At 51.9% G+C, this 24,966-nt stretch overlaps 1 protein-coding gene and 1 non-coding gene across 7 annotated transcripts in view; both read right to left on the reverse strand.

Annotated features, from left to right (window-relative positions):
- CMKLR1 (chemerin chemokine-like receptor 1) overlaps positions 1 to 24,966 on the reverse strand; it is a 79,205-nt gene that overhangs the window by 53,218 nt on the left and 1,021 nt on the right. Inside the window, exon 1 of one of the 6 annotated variants that reach the window (XM_006045039.4) lies at positions 15,135 to 15,390. The exons of 4 other annotated variants lie outside the window; for them this stretch is intronic. In XM_006045039.4, coding sequence (XP_006045101.2) covers positions 15,135 to 15,176 — 42 coding nt within the window. In that variant the 5' untranslated portion in view covers positions 15,177 to 15,390. Of the gene's footprint in view, positions 1 to 15,040; positions 15,391 to 24,966 lie in introns of those variants that run through there. One more of the 6 variants, XM_006045050.4, reaches the window with a different exon arrangement.
- Positions 9,193 to 9,264, reverse strand: TRNAS-GGA. The gene has a single exon. It is a non-coding gene; the product is annotated as a tRNA-Ser (tRNA).

Raw genomic sequence — 24,966 nt, forward strand, 5'->3', positions numbered from 1 at the left:
TCGGTTCTTCACATCAGGTAGCCAAAGTATGGGAGCTTCAGCTTCAGCGTGGTATAATCAGGATCTCCAGGCTGGACTTCGGGATTCTCTTCTCCTGGTTGTCCCTGGAATCGCGTTCTGTGTCACTTAGAACTAGGTTTCAACTCCAGCTCCAACACTTAGAGGCTGTGTAACCTCTCTGAGCCTCAGGCCCCTCATCCACAGCCTCTTTCTCTGGGAATTGTGAGGATTCGATAAAACCAGGCTGGTGAAGTGCTTGGCATCCTGCCTGCCCTGATCATGGCTGCCAACACTATTAATGTTAGTAGTTATTAATTTTATGGGAAAGAGGATTCACCTCGCAGTGATGAAATTGGAAAACACATTCCCACTTTCTCAGTGGGGTCCATTATTTTAGAGCCCGAGGGGAATTTGGCAGGGTGTGGCCTTCTCTGGAACCCTGGAGGCAGAATCAGAGGTCAGGGAAAGTTTCAGCCACTCAGTCCTATCTGACTCTTTGTGACCTCATGGACTGTAGCCTGCCAGGCTCCTCTGCCCATGGGGATTCTCCAGGAAAGAATACTGGAGTGGGTTCCCATGCCCTCCTCCAGGGGATCTTCCCAACCCAGGGATCGAACCCGGGTCTCCTGCCTTGCAGGCAGATTCTTTGCCATCTGAGCCACTAGGGATGTCAGGAAATGTTGAGTTAAACTGGAGATGCTGAGAGGCTGCAGCGTCCGATCCTGGACCCTCTCCCGGCCTGCTTCCATATCCCATCTGCTTGTCCCTGAGCAGCCCTGAGGCCCCGGCACATCTGGCCATCAGCGGCCCCTCCCGGGCTCCTTGCTGGCTGCCCAAAGGCCCCATTTGCTCCAGGCCACCTTGTTCCGGAGACTTCCTGCCTCTGGCCTGGAATGTTCTCCTCCACTGGCCCTGTCACAGAAGGAAGTGTGCACAGCATGGGCCCAGGGGCTCCAGGAGTGCGGTTTGGCACCTTTGTCTGGGAGAGGTCAGAAAACAGAAGCCCGATTGGAGAGGGAGGAAGGGGGAGGGAAGGCAGGGCAGGGTCCCTTCCAGACAGGCTGACTCAAACCCTCCGGGAGGCTGAGAAACTTCCGACAAGATGGCCTTGATGTTGGGCTAACGGAAAGCTTGGAAGGCCAAGGATTCTTCCCTCAAGTTCTCTGATCCTCCTTTCTTCCTTCCTCCATCCTTTCAAGAATTATTTATTAAATGCCTATTGTGTGCCAGGCCCAGGGGCTACATCAGGGAACAAAACAGACACGCTGCTTCCCTGGAGGGGCTGGCATTCTCGAAGGTGTGGATCGTAATAAAGGAGACAAAAGTCTGGAGTCAGACTGCCTGGGTTTGAATCCCTGCCCTGACACTCACCAGCTGTGCGACCGTGGGCAAGTCACCACACCTCTCTGTGCCTCGGTTTCCTTATCTGAAAAATGGGGGTGATAGCTCTTCCCTCCCAGGGTTGCTCCGGGGATTAAATGAGTTTACGCTGGTCATGTTCGGAAGCTTGTCTGGTTTGTTGGAAATACTATGTAAATGCTGGGAAAATGAAATGAATATAACAGGTGGTGACAGACGCGGTGAACTAAAATATAAAGAGGAGTGGGGCATAGAGATGAGGGCGGATGCTACTTTAGGCAGAGTGTTCAGAGAAGGGCTCTGCTAGAGATTACCTTTGAGCAGACTTGAATACAGGGAGAGGAAGATATTACCTTTGAGCAGACTTGAATACAGGGAGAGGAAGATATTACCTTTGAGCAGACTTGAATACAGGGAGAGGAAGATATATCACTGTCTGATGGGAGAGCTCTTCAGACAGTGGAAGGGCCAGTGCAAAGGCCCTGAGGCAGAAGCAGGTTTCACAGGTTCAGAAAAGAGCATGGCTCCATTCATTCAAGCATCCATTCAAAAGGCAGCTAGTGAATACCTTCTAAGAGCCACACACCTTACTGGAGGCTGTGGGAGTCTATGCTCCATGGTAGGGGAGGTGGGTGCAGGAACACGGCACAGTGAGTGCTCTGAGATGTCACCTACAATCCAGCCTTGCAGCTAACTAGCCCTCCTGGGCCTACATCACAGACCGGATGGGGTTCTTGGCAACTTCCCTATAGTTTCCTTGACTCTGGGGCAATGAATCAGCTGCAGTTCACCACAGAGCCTGCCCAGGCTCTGTTGTCGAAACAAGAGCAATCTGGTGGGAGAAAGATGAACCAAGTCATTCTCACTTTCAGCTTTCATGGGACAGCGTGGATTCTTTGTGGAAGCGGAGAATGTTCCGAAGTTAGTCAATCATGCCTCCTGCCTGACCCTGTTGCTGGCTGAGTCTGTGGCCCTGGCTCTGTACAAAGCAAAGGGAAGGTGACCAGAGAAAGCAGGGGAGGCTTCTTGGAGAAAGTAACATTTTAGTTGAGACTTGGAGGGTATGAGCCTTTTCTTAATGGAGTGGTGGGGAGACAAGGCACCTTTGCAGAGGAAACTGCAAAGGTACAGCTGGGTAATGTGAGATTAGAGAGTGGGGGCGGGTGGGGGGGGGGCAGGGATTTTGCAGGGAGGGCAGGAGATATGGCTGAGAAAAGAAGAGGGGTCAGATTATAAGACCTCCTGCAAGTCACCAAATTTATCCCATGGGTAATAGGGGGCATGGGTGGATTTTAAGCAGAAAGGTGTCCATTTTTCTAAAACGACCCCAGCTCTAACCCACGTGACTGATATGGGGACTGCCTTGGAAGAGGAGAGACTGGAGGCAAGAGGCTAGCAAAGGGCCTGATGAGCTGACTGCAAATCTTCCTCCAGCTCCAGGTCTACCCAGAAGCGGCAGTCTTTGGAGACTCCAGAAATCAAGGGTCCCCCTCACAGAGTCGGGGAGTATGGCAATCTCCCCATTTTCTTGAGGAATTCTTCCTCAGCTCACATGGGCACATTTGCCTCAAAAGCTGTTTCCATGGCAACCGCCAATGCTCCAAGAAAAATCTTGGAATAGCAGAGGAGTGGGGACTGGATACACTGAGATGAGTCTTCACGGGAAAAGCCAGGTCACACTGGCCAGTCGCAGGGGCTGAGACTCAACCCCTGCCCCCAGAATCCCTAATGCCACGGATGAAATCTGGTCACCATGACAACACTGATTCCCCATCCTTGGGCAATGCCAAGGAGCAATCAGAGCATACAAGGTATGTTCATGCTGGGATGCCAGTGGGAGGCAGTAAGTCCAGGAGCATGGGTGTAGATGAAACAGCAGACTCTGGGGTCTGATTTTTGGATTCAGAAAGGCATCCTCTACCCAAAACCGGTGTCTGGTAAACCCTGCTGCTGGGCCTTGAAGTCCATCACTGGAGTTCTATTTTTAACTCCACCACAATTAACTACAGTAAAAGTAATAATGGCCTGGGGGCCGACACCCCTCCCCTCCCACCCACTCCCCACCGCCTGCCTGTCATTCACTGGCTCAGGTTGGTTCAGGGCTGGGTTGTGGGCGTGGAGAGAGGCAGGGAGAGAATGGTTTATGCTAAATGACAGGTTAATGGGACCTCCCAAGGATGCAACTTGACCCCCCTCCCCATCTTCTACTCCAGCAAACCTGAGGAATACACTGAGAGCACAGCTTAGAGCTCAAACTGACACAACCTCCCATCCTGTCCCTGTCTTGCTGTGTGATTTTAGGCAAGCATTTTCCCTGTCTGGTCAGGCCAGACAACCAGCCCATCAAACTCAAGCTCTCATGGACGCCGAATGGTGGAAGGGCTGAGTGCCCAGCTCAGGAGTCAGGTTGCCTGGGTTTAATCTTAGCCGGGGACCAGGGGAGAATCGTTTACTTGCCTTGTGCCTTGGTTTCCCCATCTGTAAAGTGGGGGAAAATAGTGGCTCCTCTTGCACTGCACTATTCTGGGATTAAATAACTGGACTTATGGAGAGTGCTTACATAGATCCTGGCTCTTGTTATCTCACCACTGATGAAAACAAGACCACAAGCGTGTACATGGCGGGCATGTGTGTGTGTGATCCTGACGTTCCCGGGCTCCAGGCAGGGGAGGTCGAGGGGAAAAGGCAGCCCAGATCGGGAGGCCAGGTGGAGATAAGCGGCCGGCCGAGAGAGGAAGGGAGGGTCCCTGGATGTGAGCACTGGACTCTGTTCCCCTTGGGCGGCCAGAGGGAGATCGGTGACCTGTGCACACCCACCCAGGACGGGGCTGAGGGTTCATGGGAAGCTGAGAGGGGCTGAACTCAGCACCCACATCCTTCCAAGACAACTTCTCCCTGTGCCCCAGGAACCCAGTGCCCCAAGCGTGGTGTTCAAGGCCTCCAGGCCTTTGCTCTTGCGAGTCCCTCTGCTGGGGGTGCCCTTCTCCTTTCCTCTCACTCCTCCCAGCCTCAGTACCCCCTCTACACAAAGGCAGGCAGAGCAGCCGGCAAAGAGGTGAGAAGACAGGGAATGATGGTGCTGACACGCACCCGGCGCCTGGCTGGACACTCGCCTTCCTTATCTCCCCATCCTCATCCCCACCCAGGCTGGACACTTGGCCTTCCTTATCTCCCCATCCTCATCCCCACCCAGGCGGGAATGCTTATCATCCTCACTCAGCAGGTGCTGAAACTCAGGCTCTGAAAGGAACCAGATCAGGGTCACCAGGCAGCCCCGGTGGAGGCAGGACTTGAACTTGGATCTGTGGGCCTGCAGAGCCCGTGCTCTGGGGCACTCCAGCTGCAATCCACACAGCTGTTTAAGATGTTCCCCTGTTCTTATCACAGCGCTTCCAAGCACCCTGGGTGGGCTGCCAGGCCGGCAAGGCTGTGACAAGTATCCTGTATCCATTCCTCTCTTGGGTCTTTCTGGCATCCTTGGGTGACGTCCTGGGGTGGGAGGAGCCAAAACCACCCTGAGGCTGGGGTAGGGGGTGGTGATAACATTAACCCTTACTTGCCGGGCGCCAACTGCATACCCACTACCTCTGCTCAGAGCAAACCTTCAAGGTGGGCATTTTCGTTCCCGTTTGGCAGAAGTGGAAACTGAGGCACAGAAAGGAATGCCACCCGCCTAAGATCTCACACTTAGGAAGAGGCAGAGGTGAGATCTGATCCTGGGCTGTTCTGAGGCCCACATCTTCAATCGCTGTGACTCTGTGACCGCCCTTGGTGGCTGGGAGCTCCGCTGTGCGTAAGACTCTTTGTTCTTGCACCTACTGACTCCCTCCGCCCCATGCACAGGGCAGGCAGGGCAGCAGTGTCTCACATACCCACAACCCCGCCCGAAAGAGCCCTCAGGCTCCCTTCACAGCCAGGTCTAGCCAAATGCAGTTGCGACCCACCGTACTCCAGGGCAGGTAGGGGGCTGCAGAAGCCTGTCCAGCAGGGAGGACCGCTGAGAGATCCTGGAGCCCCAAGCCGCCCAGGCTGCCAGCACCCTACGCGGGGCCCCTGGGGCACTCAGGCAGGCTGTGGCCCCTTGAAATAGCCTGGCTCCAGCCCAGCCTGCTGACGGAAGGGCTGGTCTTGGTGAAGTAGTTAACATACACGGTCCCACCCTGTTCCCAGGCTCGAGGAGGGGGTGGGGAGGGAAGGAGAGGAGGAAGGACAGGCTGCCCCCGACCCTGACCCCATCGCTGTGCGGTCACCTCTTCCCAAGGAGAAACTCAACCCTAACCCAGAAAGGGTGTCCCTGGGAATATTGCTTCCCACCCTCAACGGGAAAAGACAGACAGCTGAAGTCCAGAGGAAATTCCAGAATCCTGTAAGCCATTGCTGGAGAGGCTAGAGCGTCGGGGGGTGCCACCCCCATGTTACAGACAAAGGAGAGCAGCCTGGAGCCAAGGAGAGCTTAAGCCTTACACAGCTGCAGCAAAGCGTGCCAGGGCCAACCGGGCCCCTGAGATCTTGGGTCAGGACTCAGTTTGTTCATCTGCGGAGTGGGCCAATGCAAAGCTTTCATGGGATCACACATACAGGGTGTATAGGTTGACCAGTCATCCCAGTTTGAGGGTGTCCTGAGAAACGGGACTTGTGGTGCTAAAACCAGAACATTCTGGGCAAATCAGGACGAGTAGGTGGCCCTACCTATATAAAAATCCTGGCTCCAACAAACAAACCCCGTGTCTGTGATGTTTAAAGAAAGTGACTACTTCTGGAGCCAGATAACGTTGCATTTGTATTCTGGCTCTGCCATCATTAAAAAAAGAAAAGAAAAGAAAACAAACTTTGTTTTAGGTTTTCGTCCGATTAAATTTCACAGATCTTTGCCAGGCACCATGCTAGGTGTGGGGATGCTATAGAGAGAAGCGTGGGCGAAAACCGGTGCCTGCTGGAGCTTAGAAAGATGCCAAACATCATCACACAGGCAGCGGGAAGCGCAGCCCTCTTGGTAAGTCAGTTGGTTTCTGAGACTCACTTTTACCTTGAAATGGGGGACCCTCCACTTAAGACCTCCCCTCGGGAGTCACCTGGGCCCTTGAGTTCATCGCTCAGAACCAAATCAACAGAAAAAAAAAATCTCTCCCTGGGTTCAGCTACTTTCCAGAGAAGGTCTCCTCTCTCTCTCCTCCCCGATCTCCACAGGAGAACTTCTAGAAAAACCCACCAAGTCATTAGAAAGCTCTTCCTTTTTTTTTTTTTTTTTACTGAACTGAACTCCAGCAACCTACCATGTTCCTCTCAAGCCTGGTTCAGCCCCCTAGAGTCATACAGGATAAGCCCCCACCTCCTTCCCCTGGCAGTGGCCACTTCCTCACTGTAACCTTGACCAGCACTTCCTCTGGACCGTTCTTAACCCCTCACCTGCTGACTCCTACCGACTGGAATGGCTGTTTCCCCTGGGGCTGGAGAGGGGGGGCGGTGCTCCACAGGCTGCTTTGACTTGCAGGCTTTTTTTTTTTTTTCAAATTATGTGTTTGCTTGTGTCCCAGCTTATGTATTTGATCCAGAAGGGCTGGGGGTCAGAGGTGAAGCTCCACAGAGGCTCACGTATCCAAGGGAACGTGAATTAAGAGTGAGAGTGAGAGGAGGAAAGGAAATGTGGGTGGAGACAGAACGGAGCCAGGGCTGAGGGGAAAAATGCAGACGATAAGTAATGTCCTAAATGCTTAGTCTGGGTGGGCCACACAGCAGACGCACCAGATTCCTAGCCTGGAAAAGCAAAATCAGTCACAGGAGTCATGCGCCCCTTGGCTTAAAACAAACCCATGCTGGGGGAAAGTGAAACCTTCGGGGACCAGGAGCAGAAGGAACTTTGTCCAGGGGACGTGGCAGGATGCATACAGGTCAGCATCCTTGGTGACAAGCTGATGGTGGATGCAGCCTTGAGGTTCTGGCTGCCCGAAGCTTCCAAACCAGCTGCCTGAATGCAGCGGCCCTTCCTGTAGGCTGGCAGCTCTGTCCCCAAAGGCCGTTAGCAGGAGCCGCTTTCCCCAGACGTGCCAGGAAAGCAGTGACTATTTGCTTTCGTCTAGACACCCAGGGTTATGCACTGCCGGCCTCATGGGAAGAAATTTCTAGAATGTCTGGGAAAGGGCCTGAACTATGGGGTCCTCGAGGCATTCTCCCCGATGTCATTTCTCTGATGTTTTGATACTCTTAGCACGGCAGTGTGAGTTGCTCAGTCGTTTCCGACTCTTTGCAACCCCACGGACTGTAGCCCACCAGGCTCCTCTGTACATGGGATTCTCCAGGCAAGAATACTAGAGCGGGTTGCCATTCCCTTCTCCAGGGGATCTTCCCGACCCAGGGATCAAACCCCAGTCTCCCTCACTGCAGGCAGATTCTTTACCATCTGAACCACCAGGGAAGCCCAGCGGGACATTATTTTCTATGACAAAGACTAAACCCAACCATGCTCTTCACCAGCCGGGGACAGGCCTGGGACGTCATTGCATGCACTGCCCCGGGCTTGCCTGTCTGTTACCCTGATCTGTAGAAAGAGGATGCTGGCAAGGACACCCGCAACCCCTAAGAGCACAGCTTTTCAGTCTTTACTTTCTGCAGAGGAACTCTGTGTCCATTGGCTATCAGCCCACGAGGACACATTTCCCTTCTGCCAACACTTCATCGAGGGGTCAGGCATTCAAGGAGTCTCTTGGAATGAGATGGCCAGTGCGCTGTGAGACATTGGCGGGACCACCCAAGGCCACCAGGGACCACCAGGAGCACGTCTTAGCCACCAGGATGCTGTGATGCTAGAAGGAGGAGTGGATCCTACATAAGCCTCGAACAGGACCCTCTCAGGCTACATTCAAGTGGACCACAAGGAACCTTCTCCTTGTGACATCGAGAAAGCTGGAGTCAGGTAGAGGAGGTAATGTACAGTACTACAAGAAATCCACAGACATTAGTGTTTATAATCCTACTTCATAACAGCCCTTGCTATTAGCCTAATGGGCATCCCTGCACAATTCTAATTTGGCTTTTCTAATAGAAATTTTTGACTAGGCAACGTGACTCCATCTAATTGATGACATTCAAAATTATCTAAAATTATAAAAAGATAAGAATGCGAATCCTCATTCCTTACCTACCACCATCCACCCAGTCCCCACAGCACCCAAATCCTATTATTGGTGTCTTATGTTTCCTTTCAGAGTGTGTGTGTGTGCATGTTAATTGCTCAGTCGTGTCCAACTCTTTGAGACCCCATAGACTATAGCCTGCCAGGCTTCTCTGTCCATGGGATTCTCCAGGCAAGAATATTGAAATGGGTTGCCATTCCCTTCCCAGTGGAACTTCCAGACCCAGGGATTGAACCTTGTTCTCCTGAACTGCAGGGAGATTCTTTACCATCTGAGCCCATTCAGAGTATCTTTAAACAAAAACAAACATATATCCTGAGTGCTTCCCTGTTTTGCACTAAGGTTGGTCTGTTACACACACTATTTGTCATCTTGTCCTTTTTACCCAGCAATGTACCTTGGAGATGATTTTCTATCAGTATGTAAAAAGTACCCACCCTTTTTCAAGGCTGCATAGTATTTCATTGCTGGATTTGCCATCATTTACTTAACCAGTCTCCTAAGGATGAGCCCTTGGCTTGTTTCCAGTTTTTTAACATTAGAGTTCACCTCATGTATGTGTTCCTCCTGTCCTGTCCTGAAATCGCTCAGTCGTGTCCGACTCTTCTCAACCCCGTGGATTGTAGCCTACCAGGCTCTCCCTCCATGGGATTCTCCAGGCAAGAGTACTGGAGTGGGTTGCCATTTCCTTCTCCAGGGGATCTTCCCAACCCAGGGATCGAACCCAGGTCTCCTGCATTCCAGGCAGATGCTTTAACCTCTGAGCCACCAGGGAAGCCCCAAGATTTAATAATTATAAGAAATCATTGTGTGTGTGCGCGTATGTCATTCCTTGCTTATTCTTCGTAGTGTCTGGGGTTCTGAAATCCTTTTATGATGAGCAAGCAAGTTTTAAGCCCTCACTTTTCACTGGCTGTTCTGTGCTTTAATCTATTTAAAAAAAAAAAAGATTCAGAGCCATGTAGACTGGGATCAGAAAAGAATTCTGCCGTGTATGAAACAGTCTCTAGAGTGAGGGAGACGGATTTAGCCTGGAGGGCCCCTCAACAGCACCGAAAGGTAGAGCCAGACCCTGCAGTTTCTCAGAGAAGAAGGCACTTAGGCTGGAGGAATCAGGCTACAGACAACAGGGTCATGATGGACCAGCCAGATTTCCGGTGTTGACCCCTAGCTCAGAGCCTGGTGCCTGAACCCACGGGAAGACATTTCCTGGAGCTGGTTTGGCAACCTTGACAGCCCCCAGCAGCTGCCAACTTGAAGGTGTTTGCAGGTTTCATTCTGTTTTAAAATAAAGCCAGGATCACATGCCTGGGGTGTGGAAAAACCTCTCCCCTCCGTGAATTGGCCCTTGCCTTCCCAGCCTCTCAGGAAAGGATCCAAAGTAATTTTCCACCCATTTCTCATGAAGAACGAATCTTGGCGGGCAACAGGGTGCCCACCCCACGCCCAGGCACTCCCCATCTCTCTCTTTGTAGCATTCACATCTTCCCAACTTGGGGCGGGCCCCAGGGGCTGACAGAGGAGGCTTTGTCTCCCTCCTCCCTTTTCCTCACCCTCCTGCCAAGAACCCTGGCAATGACTTACTGGTGTAGGTTTCCAAGGGCCCCCGCACTTTGAAGCCACAAGTGGGGACCCTTGAAACTGCCGTGATGCTGAGTCATGGGAACCACCACCGTCAGCCCTCAGGATCCTTCCCATCCCTCACTTTGCTCCAGCCTCCCAAGAGCCCTGATACTACCCTCACCTCACAACTGCAGAAACTGAAGCTCAGAGGGGTCAAGAAACTTGCCCAAGGAGAAAAGAGAGGAGCCAGAACTTGATCGCAAAGCCATGGTCAACAAGCGGTAGTGAAGTGGGCAGGTTCTAGAGCCAGACCGTCCCAGCTCAAATCCCACTGCTGCCACTTATGACCTGGGAGGCGTCTTTGTCACTTAAATTCTCTGTGCCTCAGTTTCCAGATCTATAAAGTGGAACAGAAATAGTACATACTCCTCAAAGTTGGTATTAAAGCTAAATAAGAGAAGGAATATAAAACACCCAGAACAATGCCTGGTCCACATTAAGTTCTCAGTAAATTACGCATCACTATTTCTACTATGATGGTTGTGAAGTGTGATTACAGTTCTTACGATGGTATGGCTTGCTCCAGATGTGAATGTGGTCCAGTCATCAGAGAGTGTGACTCTACAAAACCTCCTCTCGGAGCTTCTTTCACACTGATGACAGATTACATATTTCTCATTTACACATTCAGGAAACCTTAATGCGCACATACTATCTGCCAGGTACCAGGCAAGCAGCGAGGAAGTAACTCCCCCTTCTAAGAAACCCAAAGCCAGATTCCTCCTCCCTCTGCTCTTCTTTCCATGGCCAGAGTCACAGCTCCTTACTTCACTCGGCCTTCCTCTCCCCACCTCCCACCTTCCAAGGAAATAAATCAACAATTGACATGAGCCCACCCCTCAGGTGGGGCCACACACACAGCAGCGCCAATGACCATCCTGCTCCTCTCCCCTCCCCTCCAGCCAGGACACCCTCCTTGCTGCAAAGCATTCATTCATTCAACCATTCTACAACAGGAATAGAAGCGGGGCCCGGAAGCTCTATCTTAGTCGTATTCAAAGAAATAAGCTGATAGACATAAGCACTTACAATTAATTCAAAATTTTACTGCCATCTCTCAAAGAACCACAAAGAATATTATAATAGGTGTTGATGGTGTAAGCCCAGATCACCTTTACGGGCAAGAGGCGGGCACCCAGCTCCCAGCTGCAGAGTGCTAAATATCACAGCTCACAGCTGTCCCCTTCTCCCAAGAAATGCCCCCAACCAAGCAGTGAGCTGCTCCTCCCTCACTGCCGAAGGACGATTCAGGGTCCAGGGTTCCCTGTTGGGATCAGGCTGAGGCTGGTCTCCACTTGAGACCAGATTCTTGCTAAGCTTCTCCCCTTGACAGACTTTTGAATCCAAAAGCAAGGATATGCCTCGCCAAGCTCACTCATCGGGATAAATAATACTTCCGTGGCAATATTTAAAAATCAAAACTAATATGTAACCTGCTTGATGAGCAAAATGTCAGAATGTGCAGTCACGCTGAGCGCCAACCGGAACAGGCGTGACCCTGCCTCCCTCTGCTCCCCCGGGGCCCAGCCCTGCCTGAGACACGCCCTGGGTGCCTCCCATTCACCAAACCCTCACCTCGGGCTCTGCTTCTGGGGCTCCTCCACCCAAGATAGACATCTAAACCAACAAGGACCTGCTGGAGAGCAGAGGGAACTCCGCTCAATGTTAGAGCAGCCTGGACGGGAGGGGAGTTTGGGTGAGAAGGGGATACTTGGGTAAGTGTGGCTGAGTCCCTTGGCTACTGACCTGAAACTAACGTGACATCGTTTGTTAATCGGCTATACCCCAATACAAAATTAAAAAAAATTTTTTTAAATAAAAGATACCTAGCTCAAAAGCCAAGTCTCTGTCTTTTATTTGTTCTCTCCTGTGTTTCCCCTACTTCAAAAGAGGCTCTGGAGAGCCCCTCAACTCCTCTGCACTCAGCCCCGCTCGCTCCCAGCTGGATCAGGCTCCTGGCCCCGCCTCTGGGTTCTGCTTCTCCTCCCCGTCTTGTGTCTCCTGGTCCATGACCAGCATCTCCCCCTGTCACCTTCTCTTCCCTAGTTCTCTCTCTCCTCGCCTGCTGCCCAGACTCTGAGTCACGAATGAGCCCTCACATGGCAACCGTCATATCCTGTCGCCCTCATCGGGCACACACAGCATGCCAGGTACCTCCTTCCCTCTGCAGTCCAGCCCCGCTGGCAGCCGGAGCCTTCACCTCCACACGCAGCTTCTCCGTTCCTTCTGGGCATTCTCACCTCAGCCTCACCTTGAAGGAGCCCGAGAGACCTTCTCAGCTCAAGCGAACTCCAAACTGTGGGATCTCCCGACCCAGTTACATTTCCCACACGCTTCTGAGACTGTCCCGGAGTTGCCAGTTTTTCATGTTGGCCCAGCAAGGGCACGGCAAACTGAAAAACTGTCCTTGACCATCCTCACCATTTCAGGAAACAAACGGTACCTAAGACCGATAAAAATCGATGGGACAGGGCCTCTCCTTTATAAGATGTAAACACTTTATGAGAAAAACTCACTCTGTTGTCTGTTTTTTCATTTCTCTGCAGGCTGGTTTGAAAAACAGGGCCAGATAACAGGTTCCAGTAGGCTGGGGTTGTCAATGCCATCATTTGACACCCAAGAAAGCTGAGACTTGCATCACAGCTCTGTGTTCTCGGCCCAAACCTTCAATTTCCCCCCGAGGGAGACCAAGAAGAGATAAGAGGTCTGTGTTCCAGGCTCAACTCTGCTCCTAAATTTCAGAGAATCTGCACAATTCTCTTCCCCTCTCTGAGCCACGAGCCCACGAATCTTCCAAAGGACCCTGAGCTGGAAGGTGCCCTCTGGTCCAGCATTGAGGAGGTGGGGCTCAGACACTGCCAGGCCAACCTCAGGAGCCAGCATGGCTGGAGAAATGGACTGGACACCAGGCCTCTTCCTCTGACATCACATTTGGGCCTCAGTTTCCTCTTCTGGGATTGCAAGCGCTACAGTTAAAGCCCTCTGGGTCCAAACTCTGGCTCTGCCCTTACCAGCTGTGTGACCTTGGGCAAGTCACTTAACCTCTCTGTGCCTTTACTTCCTCACCTACACAGTGGAAAGGCAAGGGAATAGTCTATGAGGGCACCCCTCAGACCTGAAGACCCAGGCATTCCCTACCCCAGGTCTCTCTGGATGAGCCATAGCAATGGGGCCTCTCTGTGAGGCTGGACCAAAGATTTCCAAGGGACACAATTCTGGTCTTTAAATGGACAGGAATATTATGGTGCTGAACACAAAATTCCCATGCTTTTTTTTTTTTAAAACAGTGTGAAGTGAATGAAGTCGCTTAGTCATGTCTGACTCTTTGCAACCCCATGGACTATAGCATGTCAGGCTCCTCTGTCCATGGGATTTTCCCAGGCAAGAATACAGGAGTGGGTTGCCATTTCCTTCTCCAGGGGATCTTCCTGACCCAGGAATCGGACCTGGGTCTCCTATACTGCAAGCAGATTCTTTACCACCTGAGCTACTAAGGAAGTCCCTTTAACAGTGTATGGCCTCAAAATAATTTTGTGTGTTTTAAAAACAAGGCACACCACCTCAGAATAACTCTAGTGAGAATTGGTTTTCCCTAAGGGAAAGAGGGGGCCTTCAAGTGAAGGTCCCCAAAGTATCCGGGAGTGGCCCACTGCTCACGGGGCTCCTGTGTTCATTCCCTGCAGACGGTTAATAAGGAGCCATGGCGTGCTGGGTGCAGGGTGGGCACCCGGGGTATGTTTCTTGGTCAGCTGGGGCACGCTTCCTCTGACCGCAGCCAACTCCCAGAGTGGAGAACCACCCAGGATGCAGCCAGCATCTGGCCTTGAGGACCCTTTTGCCAGGGACGGGGAAGTGCTTGGTTTTGCCCAAAGATCCATCCACTCAAGTTCTGGTAGGTGTCGGCTGGCTCAGAGCCCGGGCCGCTGAAGAAAGGAGAAAGGAAAAAGGCAGAGACGAGGCAGCCCGCCTTCAGCTTGGCTCCCCACAGCGGCCTTGCTCCGCACCCCATGAGCTTCCAAACAACCTAAGGAACCTGAGTGTCTGGGGGTGCCCCCAACCTTTCCCTGTGACATCCTAGGGGAGAAACCAGCCGGTCACCACCACCTCCACCCCCACCCCAGGGGACAAGGATGACGCCCAGAGAGGCCTTTCAGGTGCTTCCAGAACTGCTCGCTGCCCCGGGGGCCAGGGCCACCTCTGAGGTCACCCCCACGTCCATGCAAACACCAGAGATGGAGCTGGCAGAGCCCCAGTTTTCCAGAACACAGCTCTCAGCAAGGCACAGCAACCTGCCAAAGCCCCGCAGCAAGAAAGCAGAAAGGGGCTGAACCTGTCGCTGAATTTGCCCCGGGACCACAGACAGCTAGTGACCGAGTCGCAAATGCCACGCATGTACCGAACTCTGGGCCCCAAGCTAAGCGTGTCCCTCACATGTCCAACTTCCGCAACCCCAGGTTCTTTCCTTTAAACAACCAGTGGCAGCCAGTACCAAAATAATAAAAATTAAAAATTAAAATATTCCCTCCCCTAGATCCATGTTCCTGCAAAATGTTAATTGCTCAGTTGTGTCCGACTCTGTGCGACCTCATGGACTGTGGCCCGCCAGGCTCCTCTGTCCATGGGGATTCTCCAGGCAAGAATACTGGAGTGAGTTGCCATTCCCTCCTCCAGCGGATCTTCCCGACCCAGGGATCGAACCCAGGTGGCTTGCATCTCCTGCATCGGCAGGCAGATCCTTTATTCCCAGCACCACCTGGGACCCCCTTGTTCCCCCAACTCTCCCCCTACAGGGCCCACAAGGCAGCATTACCCCCACTTCACAGATGAGGAAACCGAGGCTGAAGAGCTAGGAAGATGAAAAATTTGAAGCCAAGCGGTTGGATTCTAGAAGTCCCGACCACCATGCCATCCTGCCTCTCCAAACACACCTGGACAAGTCGGGCTTCTCCCCCTGGTCTCCCGGCACCGGTTCCAACACACACACAGGGAAGGAAGGTTCCCTGAGTCAGAGGACAGTTTTACCAGTTCAGCAGAAGGGGACGGGACCCCAGGCTCCTCATCCATGTCACAGGATGCAGCCTTGACCACGCTTTAACCACAGCAGCCCGCAGGCTCTGACAGAAAGCCGCAGGCCAGCAGGCAGGCAGGCAGTGTAGACGAGGGGTTGCCAAGATTGCAACACTTACCCCCATGGCCTCCCAGGCTCAGTTTCTCAGCTCTGCTGATATGCATCTTTGGCACATTAAAAAAAATAAAAGTCACTGCAATTCTACAAGAAAAGGGAGGAACAGAGAGGTCCCAGTGCAGGAGTGAGGAAGTTGTAACACAGACGTCCACGGAACTAACTCAGACTCTGCCTGTCCTAGGGTCCTTGAAGCCGGGGAGGCTGCCCCTTACTAACCCCCTGGAGCATCCCTGAGCAGAGTCTCCCCTCCCCTTCACCTGTGCGCAGAGCCTGGGGGTCCACCATGGAGGATGCTCCATGCTGGCTGGAGGCACCGGGCTCACCAACTCCTCTCCTGAGGGCTGTCATCAGCTGCTGATGCCTCAAGGTGAAGGATTTGATCCCTTTGGTTTTCAGTGGAATGTCTAGATGAGAACAGGCTTCTGAGGAATGGCGCGTGAGATTCATTCATGTTTTGATCGAGCTATGGAAGACATGTGCCTGCTAAGTTGCTTCAGTGGTGTCCGACTCGGCGACCCCATGGACTGTAGCCCACCAGGCTCCTCTGTACATGAGGATTCTCCAGACAAGAATACTGGAGTGGGTTGCCATGATCTTCCTGACCCAGGGATCAAACCCGAGTCTCCTGCGGCTCCTGCACTGAAGGCAGATTCTCTACCGCTGAGCCACCGGGGAAGATACGTGAGCTAACCCTAATTGGTGTAGGGAGAGAGTGACATCAGTGGAAAGAACTGGAAATCACAGAGGAAGAGGGCAGGTGTGCTCTAGACAGAAGACCAGGAGGTTAGGAACAGCTCTTGTGGTATCCAGGCCAATGTAGGGTGAGGCATCGGCAGCCTGACTCCCTTCGTTATGAGCTGTGTGGCCTTAGGAAGCCAATTAACCTCTCTGATCTCAGTCTCTAACTGAGCCTCATCCCTTACAGGGGAAAAAAAAAAAAACAGCTGCTAACAGACTGGGGATTGGAGCAGAAGAGGATGATTAAAGAAGTCAATCTCATTTCAGAAAGTATTTACGGAGGACCCGCCAGGCACCCCATCTTTAGGGCCCAGAAGTCTTTGCAGGGACCCATTAAGTGCGGGGCCCACTGCTAAGCGCTTTACATGGATTGTCTCCTTTCGTTCTCACCCCCATGACTCAGGGAAGAACCTGCCATCAGTCTTGTTAACAGGTGAGAGACAGGAGCCGACCCGAGGTCACCCAGCTGGTCCTTAAGGGACTCAGCATTCGAACCCTGGTCTGCCTAATATCAAACTGAATCGATGCTCTGTGAGCCCCACGGGAGGACAGAAGGCCAGGGCCACTGAGGGTTGCACTGGTTTTTTCTGCAACCAGTATACCCTCAGTGGCACTAAAGAATCCGCCTGCAATTCGGGAGACCTGGGTTCAATCCCCGGGTTGGGAAGATCCCCTGGAGAAGGGAACAGCTACCCACTCCAGTATTCTTGCCTGGAGAATCCCACGGATAGAAGAGCCTGCTGGGCTACAGTCCATGGGGTCACAAAGAGTCGGACGCGACTGAGCGACTTTCATTTTCACCGAGGGTTGGGAGGTGTTCCCAAAGCAGAGAGGGCGGCTGTGAATTAGGGAATGGAAGCGGTGGGGGGGCGGGGGGGAGTGAGCACCCACAGTCCCTCTGGGCCTCAGTTTCCTCGGCTGTAAAATGGGGCCCTTTCCCCATCTCCAACTTTTGTGATGAGTCTGCGTGATACCAAGAGAGGAATGACTGGTCTCCAAAGAGGATCTTGGCAGCAGGAAGTAGGACTGGGCAAAAGTCCAGCCAAGCCTTGGTGAGTGAAAACTACCAATCCCTCAGGCAGTGGAAACAACTCTTGGGGGGCTTCCCTGGTGGCTCAGTGGTAAAGAATCTGACTACCAATGCAGGGGACAGAGGTTCGATCCCTGGTCCAGAAGATCTCACATGCCGAGGAATAACTAGACCCATGCATGCACCACAACTACTGAGCCCACGTGCCGTGACTACAGAAGCCCTAGCACCTAAAGCCGCCACAATGAGAAGCCTGCACACCACAATTGGAGAGCAACCCCCACCCACCATGACTAGAGGAAAGCCCGCAGCAATGAAGACCCGGCTCTCCACGTGCCGTGACTACAGAAGCCCTAGCACCCAAAGCCGCCACAGTGAGAAGCCTGCACACCACAATTGGAGAGCAACCCCCACCCACCATGACTAGAGGAAAGCCCGCAGCAATGAAGACCCGGCTCTCCACGTGCCGTGACTACAGAAGCCCTAGCACCCAAAGCCGCCACAGTGAGAAGCCTGCACACCACAATTGGAGAGCAACCCCCACCCACCATGACTAGAGGAAAGCCCGCAGCAATGAAGACCCAGCAGAGCCGAAGATAATAAACTTGCTTTTAAAAAGCTCTGAGAAGGAGGAACTTTGGGGTGCTGCTGGCTTCCCAGCCCCCCGGGAAATGTGAGCTGCCGGAATGGGGAGAGGCAGAGAATATGGAGCAGACAGGATGCACGGAGCAGAGGCCAGCCCAGAGACAGGGAGGAGACCCCAGGCCCCAGGCTGATGGATCCCAGGCCCACCAGGAATCAGTGATGGAGAGATAAAGGGCATGGCCCAGTCAGGCTCCGGGAAGCCGCCCTGCCCTTCCCCAGAACCCTGCTTCTGATTTCCCTTCATGCCTGGGATTTTTCACAGGAGATGAGGAAACACAGATAAAGAAAGGCCCGTGTAAGCCAGCCAGGCCCCACTGTACCCCAGGAAAGGAGGGATGGTGATCTGAGGTCTCTTCCCAGATCCTGCTGTGTTTTCAGGCCACACCAGCAAGTGGGGGAAGGGAAGCAGGGGTGAGGCTCTGACCCTGGCACCCTCCATCCCTGGCATTTCTAGCCTCTCCTGGCTCAGGACTTCTGGTTCCCACAGCTCCCCACTCCCCCGACGTCTGAGCCAGGCCCCTCATGTTCAGGCCATATTTGGTTTTCAGCCCCAGCTCTGTGCCACTCAGCATCTCACGCAAACCATCCAATGCCCCCCCAACCATGAGGAAAGTCCTTTTTTCACCCCCAATTTACAGTGGTGGAAACTGAGGCTCAGAGAAGTTAAATGTCCTTTCTGAGGTCTCACAGCCAGCGAGGGCAGGAGCTGGTTTCCGGACAGGTCCACGAGCCAGTGGAGTCCTGCTTTTACCCTGGGTGGCCACTCTTTTCTCAATCAAGGGACGTCCTTTTTCTTCCTGGCCCAAATCCCTGACAGTTGAAGAGGCCCCCAGTGAGTCGCATCTGTCATAAAAGAGACTGGAAATCGCCCATGCTCCCAGAAGACCTGCTCTTGACGTCAGTCAGCTCTACCCCTGGCAATGGGGATGCAGCAGACTCTTCAATGCCCAGCCTGGTTCATCCGGCACCAGCGGGCAGTGGCCCTCTCCCCAAGGAAACACATCCCATGCCACCCACAGCTGTCATCCTAAATCAGCTCTCTTTAACCCTGAAGGAAGCCCCTTATTTGTCCCAAGCTCGATGCCTACAGCTATCAGCAAGTCCTGGGCACCCTAGGGGAGGAGACCCAACATCCACTCCAGAAAGCCACCAATGCAGAGAAATATTCTCCCCTCTGAACTGGTTTCTGGGCCAGACGATCCAGGAGATAAATCCACAAACCAACATACCCTTCTGCCAAGTTGGAATTTCAAACTCAATTATCTTGGGATCGTCTGGAATCTTCGATGGTCCAAATGTTTGAGTTTAAGTGCCGAGTTTGGGGAGGGCAAGGTCAGGGGACAATAAGATGCTGTTCCGGTGAAATGGAGGATACTGGACCACCCAGAAAGTTGGATGGGACCTTTGAGGCCCTCCAGAACATCCAGACTGCCTCCGGTCGCTCCCTGCTTCCACACGCCACACCAGATACCCCACACACATCAAACCTCCAAACCTCTGCTCATGCCGCTCTCCCAGCCAGAAATATCTTTCATTTCTGGCCAATTTTTCCTCCAGGCACTCAAGGCCAACTCATCCTTGGAACCAGATCAAATATATGCTCCCATCACCAGACACTATTTCCTGATTTCCCCAATCAAAGCTACACCCTCTTTGCTCCTGTGGGAGTTCGCACAGTGAATGCACCAGGCGGGCACTGATGGGAGTGACTTTAGCAATAAGCTCTAGGTTGCAAAGCTGTGGGTGAAACTCTTTTGAGACGTCTGAGCTCCAGAAAGCTGAGATCATAAATGTATATTGTTTTAAGCCACAAAGTCTGCAGTGGTTGTTATAGCAGCAGCAGCCTCATACACTGACTATCTGAGCTCTTCATTCATTCCACACCCAGGAAATCATAGATTCTGACAAACGTTCAAACAAAATCCAATAACAAGGGATGGGCATGTTTTGAATGTCCCCTGTCCCTAAACACCACCCCAGATCACTAACTGAGCATGGCAGATGTTCTCGCAACAACTCGAATGGGGAGTTCTCTGGCGGTCCAGTGGTTAAGACTTTGCTTTCTCTTGCAGGGGTTGCATGTTCGCTCCCTGACCGGAAAACTAAGGTCTCACCTGCCTTGGAGTCAAAAACCCAAACTGTAAAGCAGAAGCAATATTGTCACAAATTCCATACAGACTTTAAAAATGGTCCACGTCAAAAAAATCTTTTTAAAAAATTCTGAGACGAAAGGAAACTGAGACTCAGAGAGGTCATGTGTCTTGCCCCAGCTCACGGAGGTAACTAGTTCCCAGGAGCAGAACCCAGGTCTACCTGGCTGCACCCCACCAGCCCTCAAGTCTCTCTGACCCATGACCCCCAGAAGGAAAAACTGAGTGTGCTCGCTGCTGTTGCTTGCACCAATCACCCTACTCCCCCACCTCCTTGCACAACAACTGCCCTCAGCGGGATCCCAGGACTAAGATCAGAGGATCCGAGGCATGTACCCCAAGAAAAGCAGAACCGATTCTGACAGTGTGCCTGAAGAGCAGCTGACCCCCACTGCTGACTCAGCTGCTGACACTTCCAAGGTTGCCAGAGAGTCTATGGTGGGTGGAGCACTCCCCTTCCCAACCACCAGAGCCCACAGGGCAAGGCACGAAGCCTGGAGCCTAGCCAAAATGACCTTTCCTGCCCTGACAACCTGGGATCACAAGGCACAAGATGCCCACATCAACCCTGACATTCAAAGGCGAATATCAATACTCACTTCCCCAAGAATAAAAATAGAAGTGCCTTCATCAAGCTGGCCATGCGCTCTGTGCTCCTGTCTGAAAGTGTGTCAGTTACTCAGTCATGTTCAACTCTTTGGGACCCCACAGATTGTTGCCCACCAAGCTCCCCTGTGCATGGGATTCTCCGGGCAAGAATACTGGAATGGGTAGCCATTTCCTTCTCCAGGGGATCTTCCCAACCCAGGCATTGGACCCAGGTCTCCTGCATTGCAGGCAGATTCTTTACCATCTGAGCCACCAGGGAAATTCACCAGGAAGTACTGCTGTATATGTGTATGTGTTTAACCCCCAACAGCCCTGAGAGTATCCCCCCCCCTCTTAGAGATAAGGGCACAGAGGAGGCAGGAGGTGAAAAGGCAAAGACAGATCTGAATTCTAGAGCCTGAGGCTGCAGAGTCTGTGCCAACCTGACTGCAGCAACGGAATTAACAAGGCCTCTGGCTTCCACCCAGCGGGGCAGGAAATGCTACTCTCTCTCTATCATGCTTGTGCCAACGTGGCAAAAATAGAGAGGTTCCAAAAGAGGAGAAAATTAACCTGTCTCCTAATTTTGCCTGAAAAACGCCACGTCCTGGGACTCAGAAGCAGCACAAAGTGACTGCCAACCTGCACCCCAGGCCCAAGACCTCAGCCAGGGCCACATAGGGAATCCTGGCCTGGGGGCCAGATCAACACCAGGTCCCTAATCTCACCAAGGGACCTTGGGGATGTCACTCAACCAATTGGGGCCTCACTTTCCTCAGATCTAATATGAGGGCAAACATAACTACGACCCCCGGCCCCTCCAAAGTCCCACAAAAGCAGGAAGTGCCTTGGGGAGTGCCAGATACAGAGCAGGAGCTCATAAATCTTGCCTGAGTGACTGAAGAAAAGTCTTTGTGACCGGCTTGCCTTCCCTCCCCCAAGACCTTCAGAACAGGGACTAAGCCTGACCCATCTTGAGTTCTCGCACGGGTGCAGCTTCTGCTCCCCGTGGGTTTTCAGTTCAGTTCCGTTCAGTACAGTCACTGAGTCGTGTCTGACTCTGCGACCGCCTGGACTGCAGCACACCAGGCTTCCCTGTCCATCACCAACTCCTGCAGTTTATTCACAGGAAATCATCCACAAGCACCTGCTATGTGCCTGGCCAGGCCAAGGCCTCAGTGACATCTAGGACCCACGGACGGCCTCAGGCTGTGTGCTCACGTGCTGCCCCTTCTCTTTTTTCTGGCTGGTGACTGTAGTACTTAGTCGTGCTGGGCTTCCTTGGTCCAAGACGCCCACCCAGCTGCCTTCTAATAAGCAAGCTTGGCCCATTCTGGGGATTTGGACCACGATCCCTGCACTGCCACTTTCTTATACCCCAGCCTGCGGAAATACAGCCCGAGGAAAACTCTGACCCTTATCGCACACACGCACTCACACACACTCAGCCTTATACCCATGCACTCCAGTGGGCACTGGGACCCTAGGACAGGAATGAGATTTTCTGAGTTCAAATCTCAGTTCTTTTGCTTCTGAGCTGTGTGACCCTGGGCAAGCCCCTTTACCTCCTGAGCCTCACTTTCTTCATGTGAAAAAAAAAAACTTGCTGTGACTTCCCTGGCGGTCCAGTGGTTAAGACTGTGTACTTTACTGTTGGGGGCATAAGCTCGATCCCTGGTCAGGGAACTAAGATCTCCAAAGCCATGCAGTGTGGCCAAAAAAAATTTTTTTAATAAAAATATAAAAACATAAACACAAGTGACACACACAAATAAGTAAAAATAAAATAAATGGGAATGCTAATCATGAAGCTTCTCCATGAGGGTTGTAAAGAGGTTTAACGGGATAGTGGATACAAAAACCTTTGGTTCAGTAAAAGTGCTTAGCTCAATAACATTGTTATTTTTGTTTCCTTTTTCCAGGAGTGAAAGAGAACGGCAGTTGCCCATGTTCCAGGAAAGTCCATGTTTAGGGGCCTGGAATGTGGACATTTACTCGGTGTATTTGATGGGGATTATCTTGAGGATAGGAAAGTATTTGTGGGCCCAACATCACTGCATTAACTCTAAGATCAACTAACAAAAATTCAGAATTTAGAACCAGAGACTGGAAGGGACCCAAGAGGTCACCGTATTTGTGGGGGAGGCAGTGAGCCGTCCACAGAAACTCGTTCTCCCTTCCACAGTACACAGCTGTAGGTGGGAAAGAACCAGCTTAGCCACGAGCTGTATCTCACAGCCTCCTTTGCAACTAGATTGGTTCCACGGCCAGTTCCTGCGTGTGGCAGGAAACAGTTAAGAAGCCAACATCCCTCCCCCATGCACTCTTTCCTCGGGGATGATGTCTAAGGGATAGCAGCCAGGTGCGATGGCACGCTGAATCACTGTGGAAGAGGCCCAGGCTCCACCCACCAACGCCTGACTGATGACACACGCCTGTTTGCTTTGGGCCATTGTACACGTCGGGTCTGTTGTCACTGCGACTGCGACCCTGACTAACACAACATTCAACCTCCTTATTTTCAAATAAGATGCTTAGGGCCAGAGAATGGGCGTAGCTTGCCTAAGGTCACGTAGCACATTCAACAATGGTTAAAAACGTTGGTGTCTTAACAATCTGGAGTAGATTTTCTAGTTTTCAATCTGCCCCCCAGAGCCATGAAGGTTCCTAAAGGCCCTTCAGCAGTGACAGGGAGGTTCAGTGAGCTAAGTCCTCCACTAGAACAACATCACTTCTATCTGTCTTTAAAGTGCACTTCTCCATGTATTTTCATCAGAGGAAAGCGTTCTGCGGCTTAAAATAATGTCAAAGCCCGCAGGCTGGATGACTGCTAACGTGATCTGACTTTCTGTGGTATGAGACTGAGTTTCGCTTCTTCTCCACCATTGCCTCCTGGCTTTAACTGCTGACATAGGAAATGTAGACTCACAGAAGTGCATAGATATTTGCTTAGGAACGAAAAAAAGAAGCTCAGTGTGCAGCAAAGAACCCAGAAACCTGGGCAAAGGGGATGTTCAAGGATTCCAGCTCAGTGGTTCTCAAGATTGTCAGGGGTGCTGGTTCAAAATGCAGACTCCCACACTCCTCAGGGATTCTAACTCAAAAAAAACTGATGCTCATGGTCCCAGGATGGCCCTTTGAGAAGTCCTGAGTCTAATTCAACTCACTCTAAATTGACAGCAAGAACCACAGGGAAGATTGATCTTGAAGAGGAGGTTGGGGGTGGCAAAAAGGAAGCTGGGAGCCAGGCACTTGAACAGAGAGAGAAGACAGACCTGAGACTTGGCCACTTGTCCTCTGGCCTCTCTGAACTACATAGGTCCGAGTGATCAGACTGACATCAAGTAGCAGGTACTTGAGTATAATGATGTGCTATTTGCCTGTAATTTTGCCAAACGCTGCTCCAAATGGCTCACCTACTTAAAACATGCTCATCTGAAAGCAGAGGGGGCACTGGAATTTTCAGTAGATAGCAGTGGCGAAGGATTCATATCCTTCATATACAAAGAACTCCTAAACATCAATGAGAAAAAAGACAAACATGCCAGCAAGAGGAAAAAAAAAAAAAATGGGGATGGACTTGAACAGGATAGTCACAAAAGTGAATAACAAGATTGTAGAGGATACTCAGCATGAATGAACAAATGAAAACTCAAGCAGCCAGATGCTATTCTCACCTTTCCCATCAGGGAAATTTTAGGAGACAGGTGACAACCAGTGTAGATGAGGCTGTGAGAATATCACACCCCAATATTGTGCCAGGTCAACCTTCTAGGGCAATGTGGCTAAAAGCCTCGAAGGCCTTAAAACCACACAATTTTCACCTTGGGAAAGCTGTCCACAGGACACACAGGCAAAGACGATGTACTAGGGGCAGCCGCTGCGGCTCTGTTTATAATAATGAAAACAAAAAAAAGGAAGCAACCACGTGGAGGGATGATTAATAAATCCCAAGCCAGCTTCTCCATGCAGCCTTTAAAATGCATATTGGAGGAACATAGATAATACAGATGAAGGTTCATGATCCGTGGTTAAGGACAAGGTAGGGTACCAAACATGGACTTCCCTGATGGCGCAGACCGTAAAGAATCTGCCTGTAATGCAGGAGACCCAAGTTTGATCCCTGGGTTGGGAAGACCCCCTGGAGAAAGGAATGGCTACCCACTCGAGTATTCTTGCCTGGAGAATTCCTTGGACAGAGGAGACTGTGGGGCTACGGTCCATGGGATCGCAAAGAGTACGACTGGGCGACTAACACTTTCACTCCAGGGTACCACACAAGATGTCAGAAAAGCGGGTGTGTGTCCACATTTAGATGCTCCCATGTGGCTGCTACATTGTAGGCACTCCACAAACATCACAGGTTGGTCAGTGAGTCAGTGAGTGATACAGAGAGGCACCTGAAGGTTCACCTCTGGGTTAAGAACCCCTCTTTCTTCTCTGTAGCTGAGAGGTAGGACATTCCAGCAGCTAAGAAGGTGGGTTATACAGACTTTCAGCTCTGCACCCCGCCACCCG

Source organism: Bubalus bubalis, chromosome 17, assembly GCF_019923935.1.
Source record: "Bubalus bubalis isolate 160015118507 breed Murrah chromosome 17, NDDB_SH_1, whole genome shotgun sequence".
Lineage (NCBI taxonomy): Eukaryota > Metazoa > Chordata > Mammalia > Artiodactyla > Bovidae > Bubalus > Bubalus bubalis.